At 39.6% G+C, this 20,506-nt stretch overlaps 2 protein-coding genes across 9 annotated transcripts in view; one reads left to right on the top strand and one right to left on the bottom strand.

Moving 5' to 3' along the window:
• EIF2AK4 (eukaryotic translation initiation factor 2 alpha kinase 4) overlaps positions 1–15,760 on the top strand; it is a 42,449-nt gene extending 26,689 nt beyond the window's left edge. The window contains exons 27-39 of one of the 8 annotated variants that reach the window (XM_063331422.1): positions 500–565; positions 1,123–1,293; positions 1,948–2,082; positions 2,218–2,325; positions 3,095–3,223; positions 4,823–4,909; positions 6,426–6,538; positions 8,167–8,225; positions 9,108–9,205; positions 11,268–11,336; positions 11,984–12,028; positions 13,201–13,325; positions 14,560–15,760. In XM_063331422.1, the coding sequence (XP_063187492.1) occupies positions 500–565; positions 1,123–1,293; positions 1,948–2,082; positions 2,218–2,325; positions 3,095–3,223; positions 4,823–4,909; positions 6,426–6,538; positions 8,167–8,225; positions 9,108–9,205; positions 11,268–11,336; positions 11,984–12,028; positions 13,201–13,325; positions 14,560–14,614 (1,260 nt within the window). In that variant the 3' untranslated portion in view covers positions 14,615–15,760. Of the gene's footprint in view, positions 1–499; positions 566–1,122; positions 1,294–1,947; positions 2,083–2,217; positions 2,326–3,094; positions 3,224–4,822; positions 4,910–6,425; positions 6,539–8,166; positions 8,226–9,107; positions 9,206–11,267; positions 11,340–11,983; positions 12,029–13,200; positions 13,326–14,559 lie in introns of those variants that run through there. The other 7 variants (XR_010070647.1, XR_010070648.1, XR_010070651.1 and 4 more) reach the window with 7 other exon arrangements.
• Positions 15,761–15,902: 142 nt separating this feature from the next.
• Positions 15,903–20,211, bottom strand: SRP14 (signal recognition particle 14). Its single transcript, XM_063331424.1, has 5 exons — positions 20,063–20,211; positions 19,528–19,600; positions 18,791–18,903; positions 17,098–17,130; positions 15,903–16,762 (listed from the first exon to the last, which is right to left on the bottom strand). Exons 1-5 carry the CDS (start codon positions 20,084–20,086, stop codon positions 16,673–16,675), a joined length of 333 nt encoding a protein of 110 aa, XP_063187494.1. The 5' UTR covers positions 20,087–20,211; the 3' UTR covers positions 15,903–16,672.
• Between the last annotated feature and the right edge of the window lie 295 nt (positions 20,212–20,506).

The following is a 20,506-nucleotide window of genomic DNA, read 5'->3' on the forward strand; positions in this document are numbered from 1 at the left end:
GATTTTTAAATGTGTATTTATGAGAGAATTATACCCCTGTGTAAGAACTGGTAGGCTATTCAATAAAAACTTCAAAATGTATCTTAATATCATGTTGATCTTTTCTACCTTATAAGCAGAGAAAATAGATTAAATTCATTTGAATAATTAAGCTAGTGTGTAAATCCCAACAAAATGCCTATTTTATTTCCCTTAATTTTATTCTTTTTTATTTACTAATTTACATAAGCATTTCAGTATTTATACAGCAGTGTTTTTCAACAAAATCGGTATTTTTATACTTTTTGTTGCTTCTTGAAGCCAAGACGAATGTGGCCTCACTACAAGATAGGTGGAAAATGTGTTTATTGGTTTTGTTCTTTTACAGTATTACTGCAGTTTGAAAATGCAACCTTTAATTAAAGATACTAAAGTTGTGGTTTAATTCTTCTCGGCAATAGTAATTTAGTTTTTTTGGTAACTCAGTTGTAGAAAACATTTGAATCTGTTTCTCTTGTAGACTGAAAAGCTAACGAAAAGAGAAGTAGAAGCCAAATTCTGTAATCTTTCTCTCACATCAAATAGTGTAAGTAATTTTAATTCAATGTTAATTTCACTGTAACTTGACATAAGTCAGCAATATTTTATTTACTGCCATTTAATCAACCAGAGTAAGAAAAATAAACTGTACATCTGCTGTTCCAAATAGATCAGTCTCTTTCATAGTGGTCTGATTTTGTTCTCTATCCTCTCTGGAAGTCAGTATTGCAACTGTCCAAGTTTCTTTCTTCTTTTAAATGTATTTTTCAGACTGTGGAAACAATTAAAGAATAAATGGAATACTGTACAGTGGTATTTAGTAAAGCAAACAGAGAGAAACTTTACAAAAAATAATTGCAGATGTTGAGGAATGTGCATAAAGAGTTGAGGTTAACTCCTGGACGCCCTGATGAGACTTGTGCCTGTCCATTCCTTTCCTCAACTCACTAGGTAAAAACAGGCTGATAGGCAAAACAAGCAGAAAAGGCAGATATTTTACTTACACCAAGTCAAGTATTTTTTTTTTTTTTTTTTAGATGTGACCTATTGTGAGTGCTGTCAGTGATGCTACCTATGGCTTTTTTATTTGCATTTTGTTTTTAGCTTTCTCGCCTCTACAGATTCATTGAGCAGAAGGGGGAAGCAAGCAATGTATTTCCATTTTTAAACACAATGATAAAACAAAAGCCAGGTGTCACTCAGCTGTTGAAGCATGGCATGAAGGATTTGGAGGAAATCATTGGTCTGTTAAAGCAACTTGGAATAAAACTTCAGGTTTGTAGAATACTCTGCTAATAAATTAATGGATTTATAGGCTGCTGGGCCTTATAATTTGCCAGGAAACAAAGTAATGATATTTTAGAATAGAAAAAGCACATCAAAGTGTCTTTTGATGACAAGTAATAATACTGGTGTTGATTTTTTTTTTTTTTTGGTTGGTTGGTTTTGGGGTTTTTGTGGGTTGGTTTGTTTGTTTGTTTTAAAAAAAGATGCATTTTAAGAATAAGACCTCTTCCAGTCAGAGGTCTCTGTCTTAATTTCTTTCTAATGACACACAGACTTTTTTTTTTTTCTTCAACTGAGGTCAAAAGCCTTACCTAGAGCATAAAGGAATTTTACATTTTGAAACAAACTATAAACATTTTAAAAATACAGAAAGCTGATGACTACGAAAGGCCTCCCCTCCTTTACCTTCCTTGAGGCTTGCTGTTTGGGTTTTGTGCTATAGGTCTCTGTGGATGCTTTAAGATTAAAGCATCATTTCCTTATTTTTAATTGTATTTTAAATTTCTGGAGATACAGAGTGTTTCCGTATGTCTGTCTGATGTGAGAACAGCGTTTTCAATCCATACTGCTAATAGGAAACTGATTATATTAACTGGTAATATTGGTACAGGTCTTGTACACATATTCATTTTTATTTTACAGGTATCTATAAATCTGGGACTAGTTTACAAAATACAGCAGCACAATGGTATTATCTTTCAGTTTATAGCATACATCAAAAGAAGACAAAGAACTGTGCCTGAAATTCTTGCTGCGGGGGGCAGATATGATCATTTGGTATGTGCTCATCTCTTATAATTAATTTAGATTATTTTTTCTTTTTTTTTTGAACCATGAAAATATTAAAAACCTTTTTGACATTTTGCAAAGATAACTATTTGGGTCTTCTGTGTTGTTTTGTTTTGTTCTGAGATTCCACAATTTAGAGGGCCGCAGATGGTAGGACCAGTTCCTTCAGCTGTTGGAGTCAGCATAGCTATAGATAAAATAACTGCTGCTATTTCCAGCATGGAAGAGTCTGTAAGTCTGGTTTTTGAGGGGGGGGGGGGGGGGGGGGGGGGTTGCTTCTTTGTTTACTCCTGACAGTTCAGTAACCTAATTGTAGCCACAGAGGGGCAAAAATAAAATGTTCAGATGTATCCCAAAATAATACCATACTGAAACAGACAGCAAACATCAAGATGACCTGTTTTCTTCTGTTACTCTACATAGAATTGGTTAGTAAAATAAGAACTAGGGGAAGAGAGGGTCTTCGGGCTTATGCCCTTTTATTTTTAATTTAAATGGGACATTTTTCTCAGCCTGTGGATTGTTTCAGATAGAAGAGTACAACTATAGATATTCAGCTATTGTTACTTTGCCCCTACCACTTCTGCCTTTATAAAAGTATAGAAGGTGGAGAAGGAAGGAAACTTAAGAAAATGGACTGCTTCGTACAGTGTCACACAACTTCACTTGGTTGTGGAATGTGTATTTTATTAACTTTTCTTTATAAGAATAAATTAACATTGCTAGGTAGAGTGGGAAGGAAAGAACACAATAGGCTAGGGTAGTTTGCAAGCTGAGGCTGTGCAGATGCTTTTCGTCAAAGATAAAGCTTCAGTGACTTTCAAACACGCTTAGTTAGATGGTGGCTCTAAAAAGAGGTGTATGTAATCCCTTTATTTCAGTTTGATGCATTTTGAGAAACATTAGTGTATTTATCCTTTATTACTTTAACTGCCTTATGAAGGGGAAAAGATGGTCTTGTGGCTCATACTGTCTCCCTTTGTTTTTACTTTCCCTTCAGGTTTCTGTCAGCTCATGTGACCTGCTGGTTGTAAGTGTTGGTCAGATGTCAATGGGTAGAGCTATCAATATTGTTCAGAAACTCTGGACTGCAGGAATTCCAGCTGAAATAATGTATGACTGGTCCCAGGTAGAATTTCTGTTTCTGTGCATAAACTATATTATTGTTTGCTAAGATTGGTGCAGCCCAAGACCATCCTTTTTCCATTTTTTTCTAGTTTTTATTGAGTTACAGACTCATAAAACTGAGCGTGTAGGATGCTATTCAGGTACAGTAATGTTAAGAAAGTCTCTCGGGCCTTGCAGCATTCTTCCTCTCTGCCTCCCAGAGTATTTTAAAGTGCAGTGGAGGATCTTTATGTGCTCCTCAGAGCACAGAGGCATTAAGTGACCTTCCCAAATAATTATACACTGAGTGTGGAGTCCAAGGCCTATTGAAATCAAGGAGGAAAGTCACATAATGAATTTAAAATGAGTCCCTTTAGCTCCAATTAAGTGAAGTGAGGATGCTTCAAAGTAGAAGCATATTTTGTACCAGTAAAGGCAATAAGTTTTCCTTTCAGTGAGGGCTGCAAGTGGCATCCCTGAATTCATGAGTTAATCCTTAATAAAGGGCACATCTGGAACAGAACAGTAGCATCAACTTTTAAACACATCCAGATGGCTGAAGACTGTCAGGTTCAGAGGGAATATTGACATCATTCTACTGTTAGAAAAGCAGTTTAGTGAACTGAGCTATTATATATGCTCTGGGGTCCCCATGTAGTAGATGCATGGTAGGAAGGAGAGAGAGTGTCAAGCTGAGTTCTGCCCTCTTTCCTCCAGTTGAAACCACGGAGACCTTTAGCCACTACTGCCTCACTGGAGTAGTCAGCTACACGGCAATGCTGAAATCCCAGTTATCTGAGTATTACAAAACTGGTTCACCTTTAAGTATGCCAGTTGGTGACTAACAAAAGAAACATGGTGCAGTTGTCCATTCTGAGTCATGCGCTGCAGAGCAGACAGTTTTGAGCTCACTCACTTAATTGCCTGACTTCTTTTGTAATCTTTTGGCATAACATTTTTGACAGTTTCAGTCCTTCAGAATTGAAGAAAATCCAGATCTTTGTGCTTTTCCTGTGATCACCCTGGGTTCTCTTCTTTTTGCAATTCTTAAGGAATGAAGATTTAGGTAGTTACTGACACTGTCTACTGCAGCACTAATGCGACCCACTGCTAAGTCAGCAGAGCGAGCCCTTCAGTAAGCTCAGCACTGAGGATGATGTAAGTCGGCCTCAGGTTTACATGAAACACAGCTGGAGTCAGCTTTCATGACAGAGTACCAGTCATGCAGGACTGAGCTATGACTGAAAGTTGCAGATGGTGGGGTGGTAACTGTTTGATTGACGTTACATTGCGCATCTTTAGTTATCTAGACGGGCACTTCTAGCTCCAGCTAGCCCCTTCCATGTGGGAACTAGAACTGCAGGGCCTAGGCATTCTCTCTGTCTAGTGTAGGCTTAGATTTCAATTTTTAAGGAGCATTAGGTGGATAAATACAAGCATAATGAAGTTTCACCTCCTGGAGTTGTTGTTAAAGCTTTCCTCTCTCAGAAGCTTATATAACTGGTGTAACTGCTGCATATCAAGTTATTTTAATGAAGGACAGGAGACTTTGATTACTTAAGTGATCATTTTATGATCTGAAAATTTCTGTCTCATTCCCCTTCCCCTGTTCCCATTTTAGTCTCAGGAAGAACTGCAGCAGTATTGCAGATGCTCTGGGATTACCTATGTGGCTCTTGTGTCAGATAAAGAAGGAAGTCATGTGAAGGTAAGTGTGGGACCAGAGGATGCTTGATGATGTTTCAGATTTATAATCTGTGGTTCTACGTTTCTTTTTTTTCCTTTAAGATCATGATTATTTTCAATAAAGTATTTAAGTAGATGGAATTTCAGGTAAATACAGTTTCAGTTGCTAAGTAGTAGAAAGTTATGAAGTAGCCTAGTTTTTATCCCTCTGTAACACCGTTACTCACAGGCCTCCTTGAACCTGGAAAAAGGTTTCTGTTGTCTCTGATTTCTTTGAATCTACAAAATTAATTAGTTGACTAAGTCATCTTTCCATGTTACACCAAAAAAAAAAAACCACAAAAAACCCCAAACAAACTAAAATGTAAATCTAAAAAAATCCAAGTAGTTTAAACAGGGCAGAGTCTGAACCACATTCCTTATCTCTGAAAGAGAAGGTTAAGATGGAAAGACTGGACTGTGTCACAACATGAACTACCACCTTCTGTGCTCTGCAGCCTGTGGTTCTGGTACCTTTTTAGAAGTTAAAAGTTTTAAAATAATCTTGATTACGAAAAAGGTTATTATTCTTTGAATAAAGATTGATTCTTTGACTGAAAAAAAAGTAATCATTTGACAGATTGTGGCATACCTAGCCGATGTGTATTACTGAAATATTTTTCAGTTGTTATTCACTCTCCTTCTCATTGTTAAAGGAGAAGCTGCTGCCCGAGCATTCACACAGCATTCAAGGAGTTGCGCACACTACACCCTTGCAATCTGTACCAGCTGCTAGGAAAATTACTAAGAAAATTAACTCTATTGCGGCCTAAAGGCTTCTGCAAATCTAGCTACTTCTGCTAAGTAAAGCTAAGCAAATGGCATAAATCACACCATGTTATAACCCTAAGTAATTTTTTATTCTGAAACTTAAGCTAAACAACTTATATTTCTCAACAGTCATTTTAACAGCAAATAACTGTGCAATAACTATGAGCAAGTAGATTTTGATGATGAGAATGCCATATATCAATGTCTTCCACAAGACTATTGCAGAGCGTTTTTTTAAATACAGCTTTATTGAAGCAAAACTAGCAAAGAGCATGCTAATGAGGTTAGTGGTGGTGTTACTGATTAATATCTTCCCAGTAAAGATGGAGCAGAGTCTAACTATTGCAAACTGAAAGGCAAGCCTTATTCTAACCTAATTCTTAACTAAAAAAAAAAAAAGCTCCAAACCAAATATGCTGCTATTAATATGGTATTTGTACCTATAGGCTATTCTGTTAAAAAATTAATTATCACATAGTAAATATAAGTAGCCAAACTAGTTTAAGCTTTGGGAATGCAGAGAAATTAGTTGGTTGAAAAACAAAATAAAAATCTAATCAAAGATTTAATTGGCAGTGATTGATTGGTAATGATGATAGCTTCCTACCTTTGACTGCTTCACCTCCAATGGGTGAATAATCCGGTTTGGTTTTGATTAAATTTGATAAGTGTATTCGTATGCCATTTTAAGAATCAACAATCTTAAGAACCACTGAACTACATCATAGGTGAAATCCTTTGAGAAAGACAGACAGACGGAGAAAAGGATTTTAGAATCTGACTTAGTAGATCACCTGATCCAGAAACTGAAAACTAAAATCTGTGACGAAAGATGTAGTAGGTAAGTAGCATAACATGTCAACGTGAATCGTCAAAATCAGAAGTGAATGTATGTTTGTTTTAATGAAATAATTTTAAGATATGCTCAGTTAAACCTTGATTTTGTTTGATAAAGAATAAGAGCTTTGCTGAATTCCTTTTGAGGAGGGGAAAAAAGCAAAAGGCTTGGTTATAGAATTTTAGTGGGATTAATAAAGAGACTGATTCTTCCCTAGCTGCTGTTACATTCAAACGTCCATAGTCCTTTATAAATTAAAAGGTCTTGCAGTTATCCAGCTCAAACGCTACTAGAACACCAGTACTGCTTGTCTGGCAGGACTGCCTGCAAGTCCCTGCTACTGACCAGACATCCATTACGGTCATGTACTGTGTAATCAAAGAATTAAAGCGACAAATCCCTTTCATTCTGAAGCTGTGTTGGTACGGTAAAAGTGAAGGTGTTAATTGTAGCACACCTCTACACTTTGGCTGGCACAAGTGAAAGTAACACCCGGCAAAGGCTCAGGGTACACAACACCCCATCATCCTATCTTTGTTGAAATTACTATTTATTGTCACAAATAGAAGTTAGTATGGATATCACAGGAGAGGCTACAGTCACTCCTGTGTGCATAAGCAGTGTAACTGTTATTCACTCATATCCCTTTGTAAATACATAATTACAAACACATCTATATATATTTATATGTGTGTACATATATATGTATGTAGTGGCAGCAGGAACAGATGTGGCTTTTTCATACAAACTTGATTTCAGAAACTAACAGATTTGACATCCATAGCATTTCTGAACAGAAAATTAAAGAAATTAAGGATTTCCGTTTTTTTTTCCCAACAATTAAGGAAATTGTTAAGCTGAGAAATGCTTAACTCGAGCAGTAGTTTGTGCAAGCGGCTGACGTCTCCTGCTGCCCACCTCTTCCATCTCTTTTGTCTGGCCTCAGCGAGTCTTGGCATTTAACTTTGGAACTAACCTGATTCTGGTGTGTTTTGTGACAGAGCTACAGGATCTATTAGAAGCTGTGAAAGAAAATCATTCTTTCTATGAGTTAACTTATTTCTAGATCCTGAGAAACAGAATAGAGGAAAAACCTGTATTTAGTAATACTAAACAGAGAAATGCAGTAATTATGATTGTAGTAACACTGGCAAATTTCTTTGTTAATGAATCATGAATGTGGAAAGCAAAGGGGTCCAAACTAGTAATTTAAAGCTTCTTTGAATATGTGTGATCTTAAATATAAATACTACTTTGATACGTTAGTATTATCTCACAGAAACCTGTAAGAAATTATAGATTAAATCAAGAATTTAGAGAGAATATTCTCATAATACATTCTGGTATTAGGATCTAAATCACTCTTCCATGATGGAGAGCATATTTTTTCATATCCATAGGAAACATAAAAATTGCATCTAGATCAGATTTTGTAATGTAATTTTGTATGATTTCCTGTCTGTTCCAGAATAGAATTTAATCTGCAGATATGTGCTGGGATGTCTCCATAAATTTCTTTGTCTGTTGGAATTAAATAAGTATGTTTGTGTGATAATCTGAAACCATGTATTATTACAGTATTTCTTCAGTATTGTAAATTTGTTTCCCTAACTAGCTTTGTTTATTTTTAGAGAAACCCCGGATAGTCTTTCAGTACCAAATCAAAAGGGATCATTTACTAATAATTCAGGTATTTAGTCTCTAGTTATAGAACATACAATCTCTTTCCCTTTCTGCTTAAAAACTGTATTATAAGAAAATACTGCTGGAACATGCATTTTAGAAGCATCACCAAAGTCAGAGCAAGAAAATGTTTTCTAGCTGTGCTTCTGGTTAGACACTTCCTCCTAATCTCAAATGTTGTTCCAAGTGAACTAAAACTGAATTTTTCTCCAAACTAATAAAATAAGTGCTTAGGCCAACAGACAGAATATTCCCCATACAAGCATTCATTGATGCAGTGATTTGGGGAGGATGAGGAGGCCAAAAATCATTAACGTTTCCTAGCTGAGGAGAAATTAAATGTCATCTTGATGAAAAATGTCGTGACCTGTCATTTGTGATTGGTACAGTGTCGAGACCTGCTGTTCTACTAAGATTTTTTTTTTTCTTCAAATGAAAACACCTTTACATTTCTAGCTACAGATTTGCACTCCTTAATCCGACAGTAGAAATTTGTAGACAAAAAATAAGTAAATACTTTTTGTGTGGATACTTTGCCATTTTTGATAATTATTTTATTAAGTACTCATATAGTGGGTGGTGATTACTTTTTTTTTTTTTAAGAAACACTTCCTCCCATAAGCCATTTGGAACCTTTTATTATTTTCAGGGAATGCTGATGTAAAATACCAGATTTCTTATTCTTAGCAACTAGTCTTTCAAAGTCATAAGTGAGCACTGAGCATTTGAGAATTTACATGCACATGTTTTATTATCCTATCTACTTGACTGACTTTGGGGGTTTTTAGCAGCTTTTTGAACCTGAGTTTATTAATATTTTTGAATTTTCTGTTTCTTCCTACTTCTTGTATAAGGAAAAATATAATCTAAAACTATGTTTGCATTTTAGGTGTGTTTGAATCGCATGGAACTCTTGTAGTACCTAATGTTAGTGTTATAGCTCCTGAAAAATTATCTGCCAGTGCCAGGCGTCGTCAAGAAATTCAGGTACATGCACATCAAATAAGTATTAAAAAGCGACACTTAAAGTTAAGGAATGGTAGGATTCATATTTTCACTATCACCTAACATCTTTGGGCAGAGAGAAACCTTATGAAGTTCAACAAGAGCAAGTGTAGGGTGCTGCACCTGGGGAGGAACAACCCCATGCACCAGTACAGGTTGGGGGCTGACCTGCTGGAGAGCAGCTCTGTGGAAAGAGACCTGGGAGTCCTGGTGGACAACAGGATGACCATGAGTCAGCAATGTGCCCTTGTGGCCAAGAAGGCCAATGACATCCTGGGGTGCATCAAGAAGAGCGTGGCCAGCAGGTCGAGGGAGGTCATCCTCCCCCTCTACTCTGCCTTGGTGAGGCCGCACCTGGAGTACTGTGTCCAGTTCTGGGCTCCCCGGTTCAAGAGGGACAGGGAACTGCTGGAAAGGGTGCAGCGGAGGGCTACGAGGATGATTAGGGGACTGGAACACCTCTCTTATGAGGAAAGGCTGAGGGATTTGGGTCTCTTCAGTCTGGAAAAAAGACGTCTGAGGGGTGACCTTATCAACGCTTATAAATACTTAAAGGGTGGGTGTCAGGACGATGGGGCGAGGCTCTTTTCAGTGGTGCCTGGGGACAGGACAAGAGGCAATGGGCACAAACTGGAACATAGGAAGTTCCACTTAAACATGAGGAGGAACTTCTTTACTTTGAGGGTGGCAGAGCACTGGAACAGGCTGCCCAGAGAGGTGGTGGAGTCTCTGTCTCTGGAGACATTCAAAACCCACCTGGACGTGTTCCTGTGTAACCTGCTCTAGGTGACCCTGCTCTGGCAGGGGGGTTGGACTAGATGATCTCCAGAGGTCCCTTCCAACCCTATGATTCTATGATTCTATGATTCTATGATCTTGTTTGTTATTTATTCATAAAGTAGATGATGAACAACACAAAAGGTTGAAGGCAAACACCCCCTTTATTTAACGTTTCGGATCGTGGGGATTATCTGTGACATTGTTGTGGCTCAGCCATCATTGTACATATATAGGCTAGAAATCTTACTTTAGTAGGAACCATGGTTCTGGAATTTTCCATTCTTTTATAAATGCTGAAGTGTGTTAAAAGTGCAAGTTCAGCATACTTTTAATTTGCAACATGTTTGTGACACATATATCTCATTCTGTTGTCTCAAACTAAAGGCCTAAGAAAAAATTGCAAATTTAAAAAAAAAAAAACAACCAAAGCAACAAAAACCTGCCTAAAATATGCTATAATATAATGCAGGAAAGATTAAATGATGCTAGAAACAAATGTCAGAATTTGCTCATTTAGGACTATTGGCTTCAAGATACTTAGAGTACATAGTAAAACAGAACTGTAACCTTATCCCCTTCTCAGTTGAAATTTGGGTGTGCAACAAAAAATGCCCCCTATAAATAGTTCTTGGCACCCAAATAAAGAAGTGGATGTTATTCTCTGAGCTTTGAGCTAATCGGACATTCTGCTTTCATGTTTTTAATATACAAAAGCTTCTCTCTAAGGTACAAAATACAATGCAGTGCAAGGCTGCTGCTACATTTTGTAAAGTGCTGTCTTTGCAGGGTTACAGCTTGCTCTGGAAAAAAGTGTTAGCAGGCATGGCCCATACTTTGGTTTGGTTTTCAAATCTTTCTTCAGCTAGAGGTGATTCACTGTATCCAGCCACAGGTTCTGACATTCCTCTGAAAAGTTATCTAACACCCAGAAACAGAAATGCAGTTTTTCACCACGTTTGTGGGAATTCACATTGTAACATGCAGTTCTATCTGCTTTACTACCATACCAGTATTATCAAATCTTTACCATTGCTGCAAGAGTGGCTCAGCCCCAGTCTCCTTCCTGTCTGCTCTTCAAGGATTGTTGTGGAATTGTTCCTGAAAATTATATTAAATGTGAATTTTGGTTTAAATACGATGTAGTTTACATCTCATGTTAGGTGCAGCCTCCTCTGTTCTCATCATCTATGAAATAGAAAGTAAGTGTTCCCAACCTGTGTCACAGAAGCAGTGTATTTTACTTTTGCCTGTCTTTTCTTGGCAGGTGCAAACAAGACTCCAGACGTTCATTTCTAGCCTGCAACAGAAAACAAGTGAGATTGAGATTTTAGCAGTAAGTATTTGTCAGAATCCTGAATTACTTTCAAATTCTTAATTGAATTGGATGATGCAGTTGCTGTCTGGAACAAACTACTGCCAATAGCCTCACTTTAGAGATACCAAATGAAACAAACTTCTGCTTAAATGAGAGCCATGGCATGTTTCTTTAATGCTTGAAAAGTATCTCAAATTGTGTGTATTGGACAGTTTCATAGAACAAAATTTAACAAGTATTCAGTTGTAAATTCTTAATCTGTACTTACGCTAACTACTGTGGTGGATTTAATAACTTGTAAGAGCAAAAGAGATTTGCTCTCCTATTTAAACCAGCGTAGCTGTTGATTTGCTCTCCTATTTAAACCAGCGTAGCTGTTGTTTGTATATAGCTTTTGGACTTCACTGACCATGTCACAAAGAACTTCAAAATGGTATATGCTTTTCAGGAAGCATACTGCCTATTTGCCTACGCCTATTTGGAACTTCCCATAGTGGAATCTGTCATGAGCAGAGCAAGTTTAAAAGCTTGGTAGACTCACAGTTCTATCAGCACAATTGCTTCTTTGGCAAAGTCTGACTCCCTTAAGTACACCTAATCTCCAGTTGGCAAACTGGTAACAGAAGAACTTGAGAAGTATTGATTTCTTGATAACGTTTTTGCAGGTAGATCTGCCAAAAGCAACTGTGATGCCCTTCTTATCATTAAAGGTAAGCAGTTAAGTAGTGTTGTTGAAACTCTAATTGAACAATAGATGATAAATTCTGTTCCTAATGAGGTGGAACATAAAATTCAGCCATTGTAGTTTTTCTCCTTCAAGGAGTTTGAATTAGGCTTTAAAACTTGAAAGGATTTTTTTTCTTTACCCAAGGAGCTTGACTGAGGCTATAAAAATCTTTTTGTTGAATACCCAAATTACACAAGACACCATTAGGAAGTCCTAATCCAAAGCTGTTTTTATTTCCAGGAATAATTAACTGAAATTAAGTCTTACTGCTCGTTTTCAGAAACCAATAAGCACTAATAGCAGTTTCAACAAAGGTGTTTCTTGAAGCTTAGTGAAGGAGGACCCAAAACACAGAGGGAATTGTTTTGAGTACAGTAGCTGAAACATCTCTTAGTGAAGCCAAAATAAAAAAGGGATGCATAACCATTACGTTGACACTCTTAACAATTCAGAAACTGCTCGATAAGGGGGGAAAAAAACCCACCAAAGACAAAGTTCTTTTCTTTCCTCCAGTGACAACAGTAGCTTTAAAGTCAGAAGTTCTTATTGGAGAGATGGACACCTCCCCACCGCCCAAAAAAGCAAACTTGAGAATGGCATCCTGCCTGGAACCGGATGTAGGACTTTCACACCTTACAGCTGCTGCTCTGACGCAGTGCTTGTCTGGTCATCAGACCCCAGTGAAACATTTGGAAATATTTTCAAAATACTTGGTTCATCCAGTCTATCCAAATCATGGAGATAATTTATCACCTTTTACTTTAAAAATAAAAAAAATTAAAATAAAAAATGTGCACTATCAGCTTGCATCGTTCACTTTTGACTACCCCTACACCAGTTCTCATATTCTGTCAAGCATCGCAAAACTGATAGAGCCCTTTTCGTTGCTTACGCCTTTTTATTGCTGAACTATCTGTGTTAAGAAACTGATCACTAAATTCTTCATTAATTTTCTTAAAAAAAAAACCCCAAAAATTAAAAAATCAAGTTGCACATGTTGTTTGTATGGATTTTGTTTGAAACCTTTTTAATAACATGTTTAATTAAGGAGCATTGACATTACACAATGTTCATAAGGCTGAATCCAATCAGAAGTATTTCCTTCAAAGAGAATAAGACTGTATCATGGTTCCTTGTCAATTTTTTTTTTCTTAGTTTGATGGAGATAGACAAGCCTTTGATGCTGCTGTGAGACAACTGATGTCACGATGGCCAAAACAGAGATGTTCATACTTACAAGCAATTTGTGATGAAATTTACAGTATCAAAATGGAAAAGAGGTAAATTTTGTTAAGTTCTTAAGTTACATAAGACATCTCAATTATTTTTTGCATTCAGATTTTAATAAATAAGCTGCTCTTAATTTGTCCTCCCCTTTCCCTCTCCCTGAGGGAAAAAGAACTGTTCAGGAAATGTGTGTACTTCCTTGGGTACTATTTTTTCGCTAACATGAAACAAAATGGTAGGATTTTACCAGACATCTAATCCTCACTTGTGGTAAAATACTCATTTTTGGTCATGTAAATTCTTAATTTTTATAAATTAAGAAATTCTAAAATGTATCCCCATTATTATCTCATTTGCTGCTTTGTTCATAAAAATGAAAAGCAAACGACTATATCCATTCAGGTATACTGCTGTTCTACTACACAGTGACCTCCTTTTCTCGTGGAGGGGACTCGGCGTGCCTTTTAAAACTCTGGAGCACATTGAATTCCTCCTGCTCTAAAGGAGTACAATGGGAATCTGGCACAGATGACAGACAGCCCATCTTTAAGCAAACACAAGGCATGCTCTCCCAGTGTGTACTGTAAAGCCTGTTTCTGTCTTTTAAGCATAAAAACATTTATGTTCGACTCCTAGTCTCCTTGTTGGATTCTGGCGAGGCTGAAACCTGATAGTCTGGGCACATCTAGTTTTAAGCCGCAAATCTTCAACTCTTGTGTATACTGGTACAGTTAAGTGATAGCTGGGTGTTTATGCCCTATTGTGGGCTTCATTTAACATGCATTTTCTTAAACCTGTGTTCAGCTTGAAGGTACTACTTAATCTTAAAATGAGACTAAAAATTGACTTTGATGCACCAAAACTGCTTCAGGTTTGCTAATGTTCACTAAGGCAACTAAGTATCAAATGAATCACTTTTTTTTTTTTTTTTTTTTCTTCCTGGAGCTTGCAAGGCTGTAAGCAACAAAACCCAACTACTGCATATGAATAATGCTCCACACCGTGTTGGATATGAATGTAATGCAGTCCCTGACAAAGTCTTTCTTTCCCATTTGATGCCTGCACACAAAACGCTGCTTAGCCATAAGCCTTCAACATCACTGAATGAAAACTAAACAGGCTAGATAAATGGAAAGAGAATCAAGGGGGGAATTGCAGCCACAAAGGAACTAAAACTTCCTGCTGTTCTAGCGAACCTTTCTTTCTAGCTTGTTGCTAAGATTTGCCACAGCTTTTGAACCTGCAGTTTCAAAGTTTAAAAATATTCTCTTTTCCTTCCTTCTGCAGGGTTCCTGTGCTTATCCTGTACAGTTACCGAGATGAATACAAAGTTTTGTTTTAGTACTTAAAGCATCTTTTATGGGATGCTTTCATTAAGAGACAACAGTGTTTTGTTGAAGGAATTTCAAAAAGCTGTAATAACGCAAGACAGGCAACTGATGCTTCTTTATGTGTCCAGACTGAATTTCATATGTAACATAAAACTGTAAATTTATGTCAAAAAGTGGAAATAAATGTTTTATAGGCACTTAAAGAGCAAGCCTGACTACAGCTGGAGATATGTATTATCATGTAATTCTTGTCCCCTTATGCCACAAAAAAGGCATAAAACTGCTTTCTCTTTTTACATGGTTTCAGAATGCCTTTTATGTCAATATGCAACAGTAGTACTGAAATGAGAAACTCAGTTCAAGGATTAGAGAAGATGAATTATCTTCAGCTGTAACTGTTTTAAACTTTTTTGAAGAAGGGTTTTTACGTAATAAAAGGTTTGGCTACCGAGCCTTCTTGAAACGTGTAGTGCAAGCTTTTTGTGTTTGTTTTTTAATAAACCTATTGGTTTAATTTCTATATAAGAGAGAATAGCTTTTAACTTGAGTTGTTGCAAGCCTGGCTGCGTATGCTTGTCCTGCCTCTACTTTTGCATTAAAATCAAGCAGTGGCTTCCTGGGAGATGAAATAAGATCAGATACATGAAAAACGTGTTTCAGACCTAAAATGAAGACTTTTAAGAGAAACAGTAACCTGCGTGTGCTAGAGTCATAACCAAAGTTTTGAACTAGCTTTCTTCACTTGGGTTGTCTGATTAAGTTTGAAGTTAAAGTCATAGTAATGATGGCAATGTTGTAATTATCTTCTTGAAGCTGAGCTGTAACACAACCCCATCAAGACAAACGAAGCTGAGTAAATCTGAAGATGAGTTACAGCAGCCATAGTTAACTATGCATTGTATTTCACATCAAATTGCTTATAATACTGGAGCAAATATGCAGGAAAAAAATGTCAGGGATTTGTGGAAATACACTGGTGTCTACCCTCCCTCCCCACCTGGTACCTTCTGTTTAAACAGCTTACTCGTGTGTTTTTTTTTTTTTTCCTTTAACTCAAATGATTGCCTTTAGCACTGCAGGCTTATTGCATTAAGAAATACTACTTACTTTTCCTGCCCTTTTCTTGTCGTAAAGAGGAGGGCAAAGTTAAAATATGTAAAGAGGTAACTTTAAAGACAAACACAAGAACTTCTGAGCAACATACAAAGTAGCATCAGGGGAGTTGGTCCTAAAGGCACAGATAACCATACTATGCCCAGCCATTCACTAAGATAAGTCACATCAGTCATTACAATCAAATCCATTTTTCATTGTCTTTAATAGAAACAATTAAGTATTCGTCTTTTACATCTGCTCAAATGAAGGAGCTACTTTAAGATGTGAAGTATGGGGAAATTCAGATCCCTGAATATACTAAAGGATGAAGCTTTAAAAGAAAAAGTTTAGGAGACATGAGCATTTTCTGAAGGGAACATGATACAGAGGCCTGCCCTTCCCCCAGCCTGAGCCAGGGTCAGCACAGCTGGATAAGCATGGAGCAACGGCACAGCTGCCTGGCTTTGAAAGAGCCTTAGGGGTATCTGCACTGCATCACGTAGGCGCATCCCTCAAAATAAGACAGAAACAGGAAAGCTGCTGTTCCTGATAATATGTTGGCACCCACCTTCCCTAGTACTACTGAGGCTTATCTATAAAACTGGGCATCTGTCACGGAGACTCCTGCTCTGGTCTCACTTTGCTCCTGGCACAGTGCATTTCTCTTCACCCCACGTTACCCCCCAGACAGGTTTTTTACATTGCCCACTTGTATAATACAAAACAAACAGCAGTATAAGTACAAAACTAGTTGGCAGCTGAGTGTAAAGCTATTTCAGTATAACCCTGTAAATACTGCTGCCGTACAACAATCCAGAGAAAGCACCTTCTGCTCTCAGTTTAAGCAAAAGTACTGATAACATCCCAGTATCCTGCTGGAAGGAAAGCCAAAGACAAGTGGTAACTCAAAAAGAAATGGACTTTGCTTTGAGCAAGGGTCAAGTCTGTTATAGTGATGGTAGGACACTGCTCCGTCACTGTGTTGCTTTACTCTTCTTGTTTTTGCTTTTCTTGTCTTTTTTCTTCAAGCCATCCATGTTAGCTCTCAGCAAATTTGAATATGCCTGCAAAAACAATTAGAACCATTACAAGAACAAATATGTAAGCGACAATATACTAGAGGTAACATTTTATATATTGATAATGAATAGGTATCTGCATTTTCTCAGTTAGAGAATCATGCTCTTACACCCTACACTGGGAAACTATTGTTTCTAAACCAATGCAGAAACTTAGATAAAATACAATGGAATTTTTATTTCTTTTTTTTAAACAAACGCAGATACGTGGGTAGTCCAAGGTTAATCTGTATGGCAGTTCCGCACTGAATCAACCCGTTCACAGCTGACCATTCCCCCATACCTACAGAAAAGGAAGATAAAAGGCATACAAAACTTACCATCTGGAATTTATTTACTTCCTTTGAGCTCACCTACAAAAGTAATACTGGAGGTTAACCAAGAGAACACTGGTTATTACTATTACAAACCAAGTATCGGTATGTGTTTACCCCCCAGCGACCATCCAGTCTTTTTAGCAGCAGTTGGATCAACTCATGACATTCAGTGGAAGGTAGGCTGTACTGACATGTCATAGGACTTCGCTGATTTAGAAAACTGAACACACTCCCTACTCAATTAACAAAATCCTCTGGTGGCCATTTGTCCCAAATTCCTGTGTTTTCAAATGGGAAGAATGTGAAGAAACATTCTAAGGAAGGTTTTATTTACCTGTGGGGCCATAAAACTATGTCGCAGCCCAGATTCTCTCAATGATTTCTCTAAGTAACATTTTTCCTTGGGTTACATCACAGAGGAGAGATGAAGTCAGCTAAAGCCTTTCCCAGTCTCTCACTCAAAGTTGTCGTGGTTTCATTTGGGACAGAGTTAACTTTTTTATTGGCAGCTGGTATAGTGCTATGTTTTGGATTTGGGATGAGAAAAACTTTTCGATAGTGCACTGATGTTTTTAGTTGTTGCTAAGCTCTCAAGGCCTTTTCTGCTCCTCACACCGCCCTGCCAGCCAGCAGGATGCGGGGGGCACAAGAAGCTGGGAGGGGACACAGCCGGGACAGCCGACCCCAACTGACCGAAGGGATATTCCATGCCGTGGGACATCGTGCTCAGTATATAAAGCTGGGGGAAGAAGAAAGGGGGGGGGGGGGTGCATTTTGAGTGATGGGAAGCAGTGAACGAATGCCTTGTGTTGCTTTCCTTGCGTGGCTTTTGCTCTACCTATTAAACCGTCTTTATCTCAATCCTGAGGTTTTTTTTCCTCACTCCTACTCTTCCAATTCTCTCCCCCATCCAAACTGGGGGGAGGGAGTGAGCAGCTGCGTGGTTCTAGCTCCCAGCTGGGGCTAAACCACAACAAAAGTGGTTTTCAACTTTTCAGCTTTTCAACTTCAGTTAACGTTTCCCAAAATACAAATAGCTCTGTAAATGAGAAAAAAATAGGTATGCTAAGCAAGATTAAGGCTTAAAAGAGTCCACGCACACCTACACGTTCTTGCCAGGCAACAAGGATCCCTTTCCTACTGTTTTACAGCCTGGGAACATCCTGTTCTTTCCTGGATTGTAAGGACCTTCAGTAATTCCATCAAGGTCTATAAGAAACTACCTCTTTGTCACCTGAGGCTTAAGCATAGGTGTGCAGGACTTTTCTTCTCCTCAGAGCCACACTGTTTGTCCTCATACTGCAGGTTCCGTATCTGCCCTGTGTCCTTCTGCCCATGTCTCTGCCCTTCCCTCCAAACAGTTCCACCCGACTCAAAACAGCCAAGGTTGCTGAAAACAGGCAGGGTCCCTTTCTGCTGTCCTGCAATACCACTTTGAAGCAAAATCCAGCATACAGAGCAAAACTATAAACAACTGACCCATTTGTAATGCTGACTGTAAGTATTAAGACTTCAGGTAAGCGTAACACTTCAGCATCCCAGCTTCAGTTGTGTGTTTAACTACCATATGGTTTCTCTGGAATGAAGAGGGTAGTTCTCATGGAATTCATATAAAGTCAAATTTCACTTAAAATATGGGGCATTAAATAAAAGACAAGCAGGGCCACTAATCCTTCTAATCCAAGTCGTCACTTACCACTGTGCTAATTTTCTTCTTTCCATCAGTTGCTCTTAGAAGACACTTATTGTCTGCTGGTTCAAAACTTTCTACATGGCCTTTGCGTGGGACTGGTTTTGTTCGGCCATCATCTGTATTGAAAGAGAATGTTTATTCATATTTCACTAAAATCACTGGATGCTTCCTGACATGAGATGTTAAAAATTGCTCATGAGAAGATCTGTAAAACGCCTTGGAATTTAAGGTCATCTGAACTGACATTGCTGCCAAATTGCTGACAGACCCCTTCCTCTGTAACCCCACCAGGATCTGTTCCATAAACTACATCTGCCGGGAAAAAATGTAAATCCTTCCCCTGACATGCTGTATGAACCACCTGCTCCAGCAGCAGTATGTTTTAAATGCATGTCAAACTGCAGCCGAGGACACTTGACTTCTCGGGCAGCACCAGCTAGCCAGAAACCAGAGAAACAGAGACACACAACAGCAACGCTATAATTCTCCTTTTATAGAGATCTCAGGATCTCCAATTATTGTTCAATAACTCTGAAGTTCCAATATTTCCTGCAGTTTGAAACTCAGTCTTACTTCAAGGTTATTAATACTGCAGCTAAGATGATTCATTTGTCCATATGATTTCTCTTGTTTGCAGACACTCTGAATTACAACCGCATCTTTTAAAATACATGCTAACAACACCATACGTTTGATTTACATGAACACCTCTTTAATCGAGCAACAGACTTAAAACTTACATTTCTTCAGCGTTATGAAAACACTCCCCGAAGTCCTGCACTTCTGAAAGAGCCTGGTAAGCTCTGTCAGGAACTGCAAGAGAAAGAGACCCCATCCTTGGCCACCTCGCAAGCGTTTCACCCTGCGCAGGGAGAAGCCCGTGGAGCAGCCCCGGCCTCGCCGTTACCCCAGGCCGGGCTCCCCCAGTTCCGCGGGAACAAGCACCAAGGAACGGTGAACTCCCGGTTTTCCCCACCCAGGAGCTGCGGGACACGAGGCCCAGCCGGAAAACGAGCTCCAACACCCGCCAGACCTGCCGCGGCCCCAGCGTTTTTGCCTCTCCCTCGCCCAAGTCACCGGGTACAGCGATGCTGGCTCCCCTCCCCCGCCGCCGGGGCAGGCGAGGGGCCGGCCCAGCGCGGGCCCGCCGCACCCCAGGGCCTTGCGGGGCTTTCCCCTCCGCCACCAGCAGCCGGCACAGGGCACACCCCGGGCGGCCAGTCGCGACGGCGGGGACCGCCCGGGGACCGTCCCGGCCACCCAGCCCCTCCCGACCTGCTCGCTCTCCAGCAGCACCATCCTGCACCGCCGCGCCGGAAACGCCGCGCACGCGCGCACGCACGCACGCAACGCACGCACGCGGCGGGAGGAAGGGAGCGGGCGGAACGCGCCTCCCGGGGAGCGCCACGTCAGCCCCGCGCGGCCGCCGCCCCGCCCCGGCCCCGCCCCTCCGCGCGGCCGCCGAGGAGGAGGAGCCGCCGGTCCCCGCCGGGCTCTGCGGCCGCCGCCGTTACACGGCTCCCCCCGTTATACCCCCCCGCGGCGGCACGGTAACGGTGACCGTGCGCCTCCTCACACGCTGCGTTACCCCAGCAGGCCCGTGGCCGCCTCCCCCGGGCGGGCGAATCCCGTCACCCGCCGGCCGGGACGCGGGGCTGAACGACTCGGCCGCCAGTAGGCCGCGGCCTGCCGAGGAGCGGGGCGCTGGCCTGTGCCCCG

This window comes from Chroicocephalus ridibundus, chromosome 4 (assembly GCF_963924245.1).
Source record: "Chroicocephalus ridibundus chromosome 4, bChrRid1.1, whole genome shotgun sequence".
In the NCBI taxonomy this organism is placed as follows: Eukaryota; Metazoa; Chordata; class Aves; order Charadriiformes; family Laridae; genus Chroicocephalus; species Chroicocephalus ridibundus.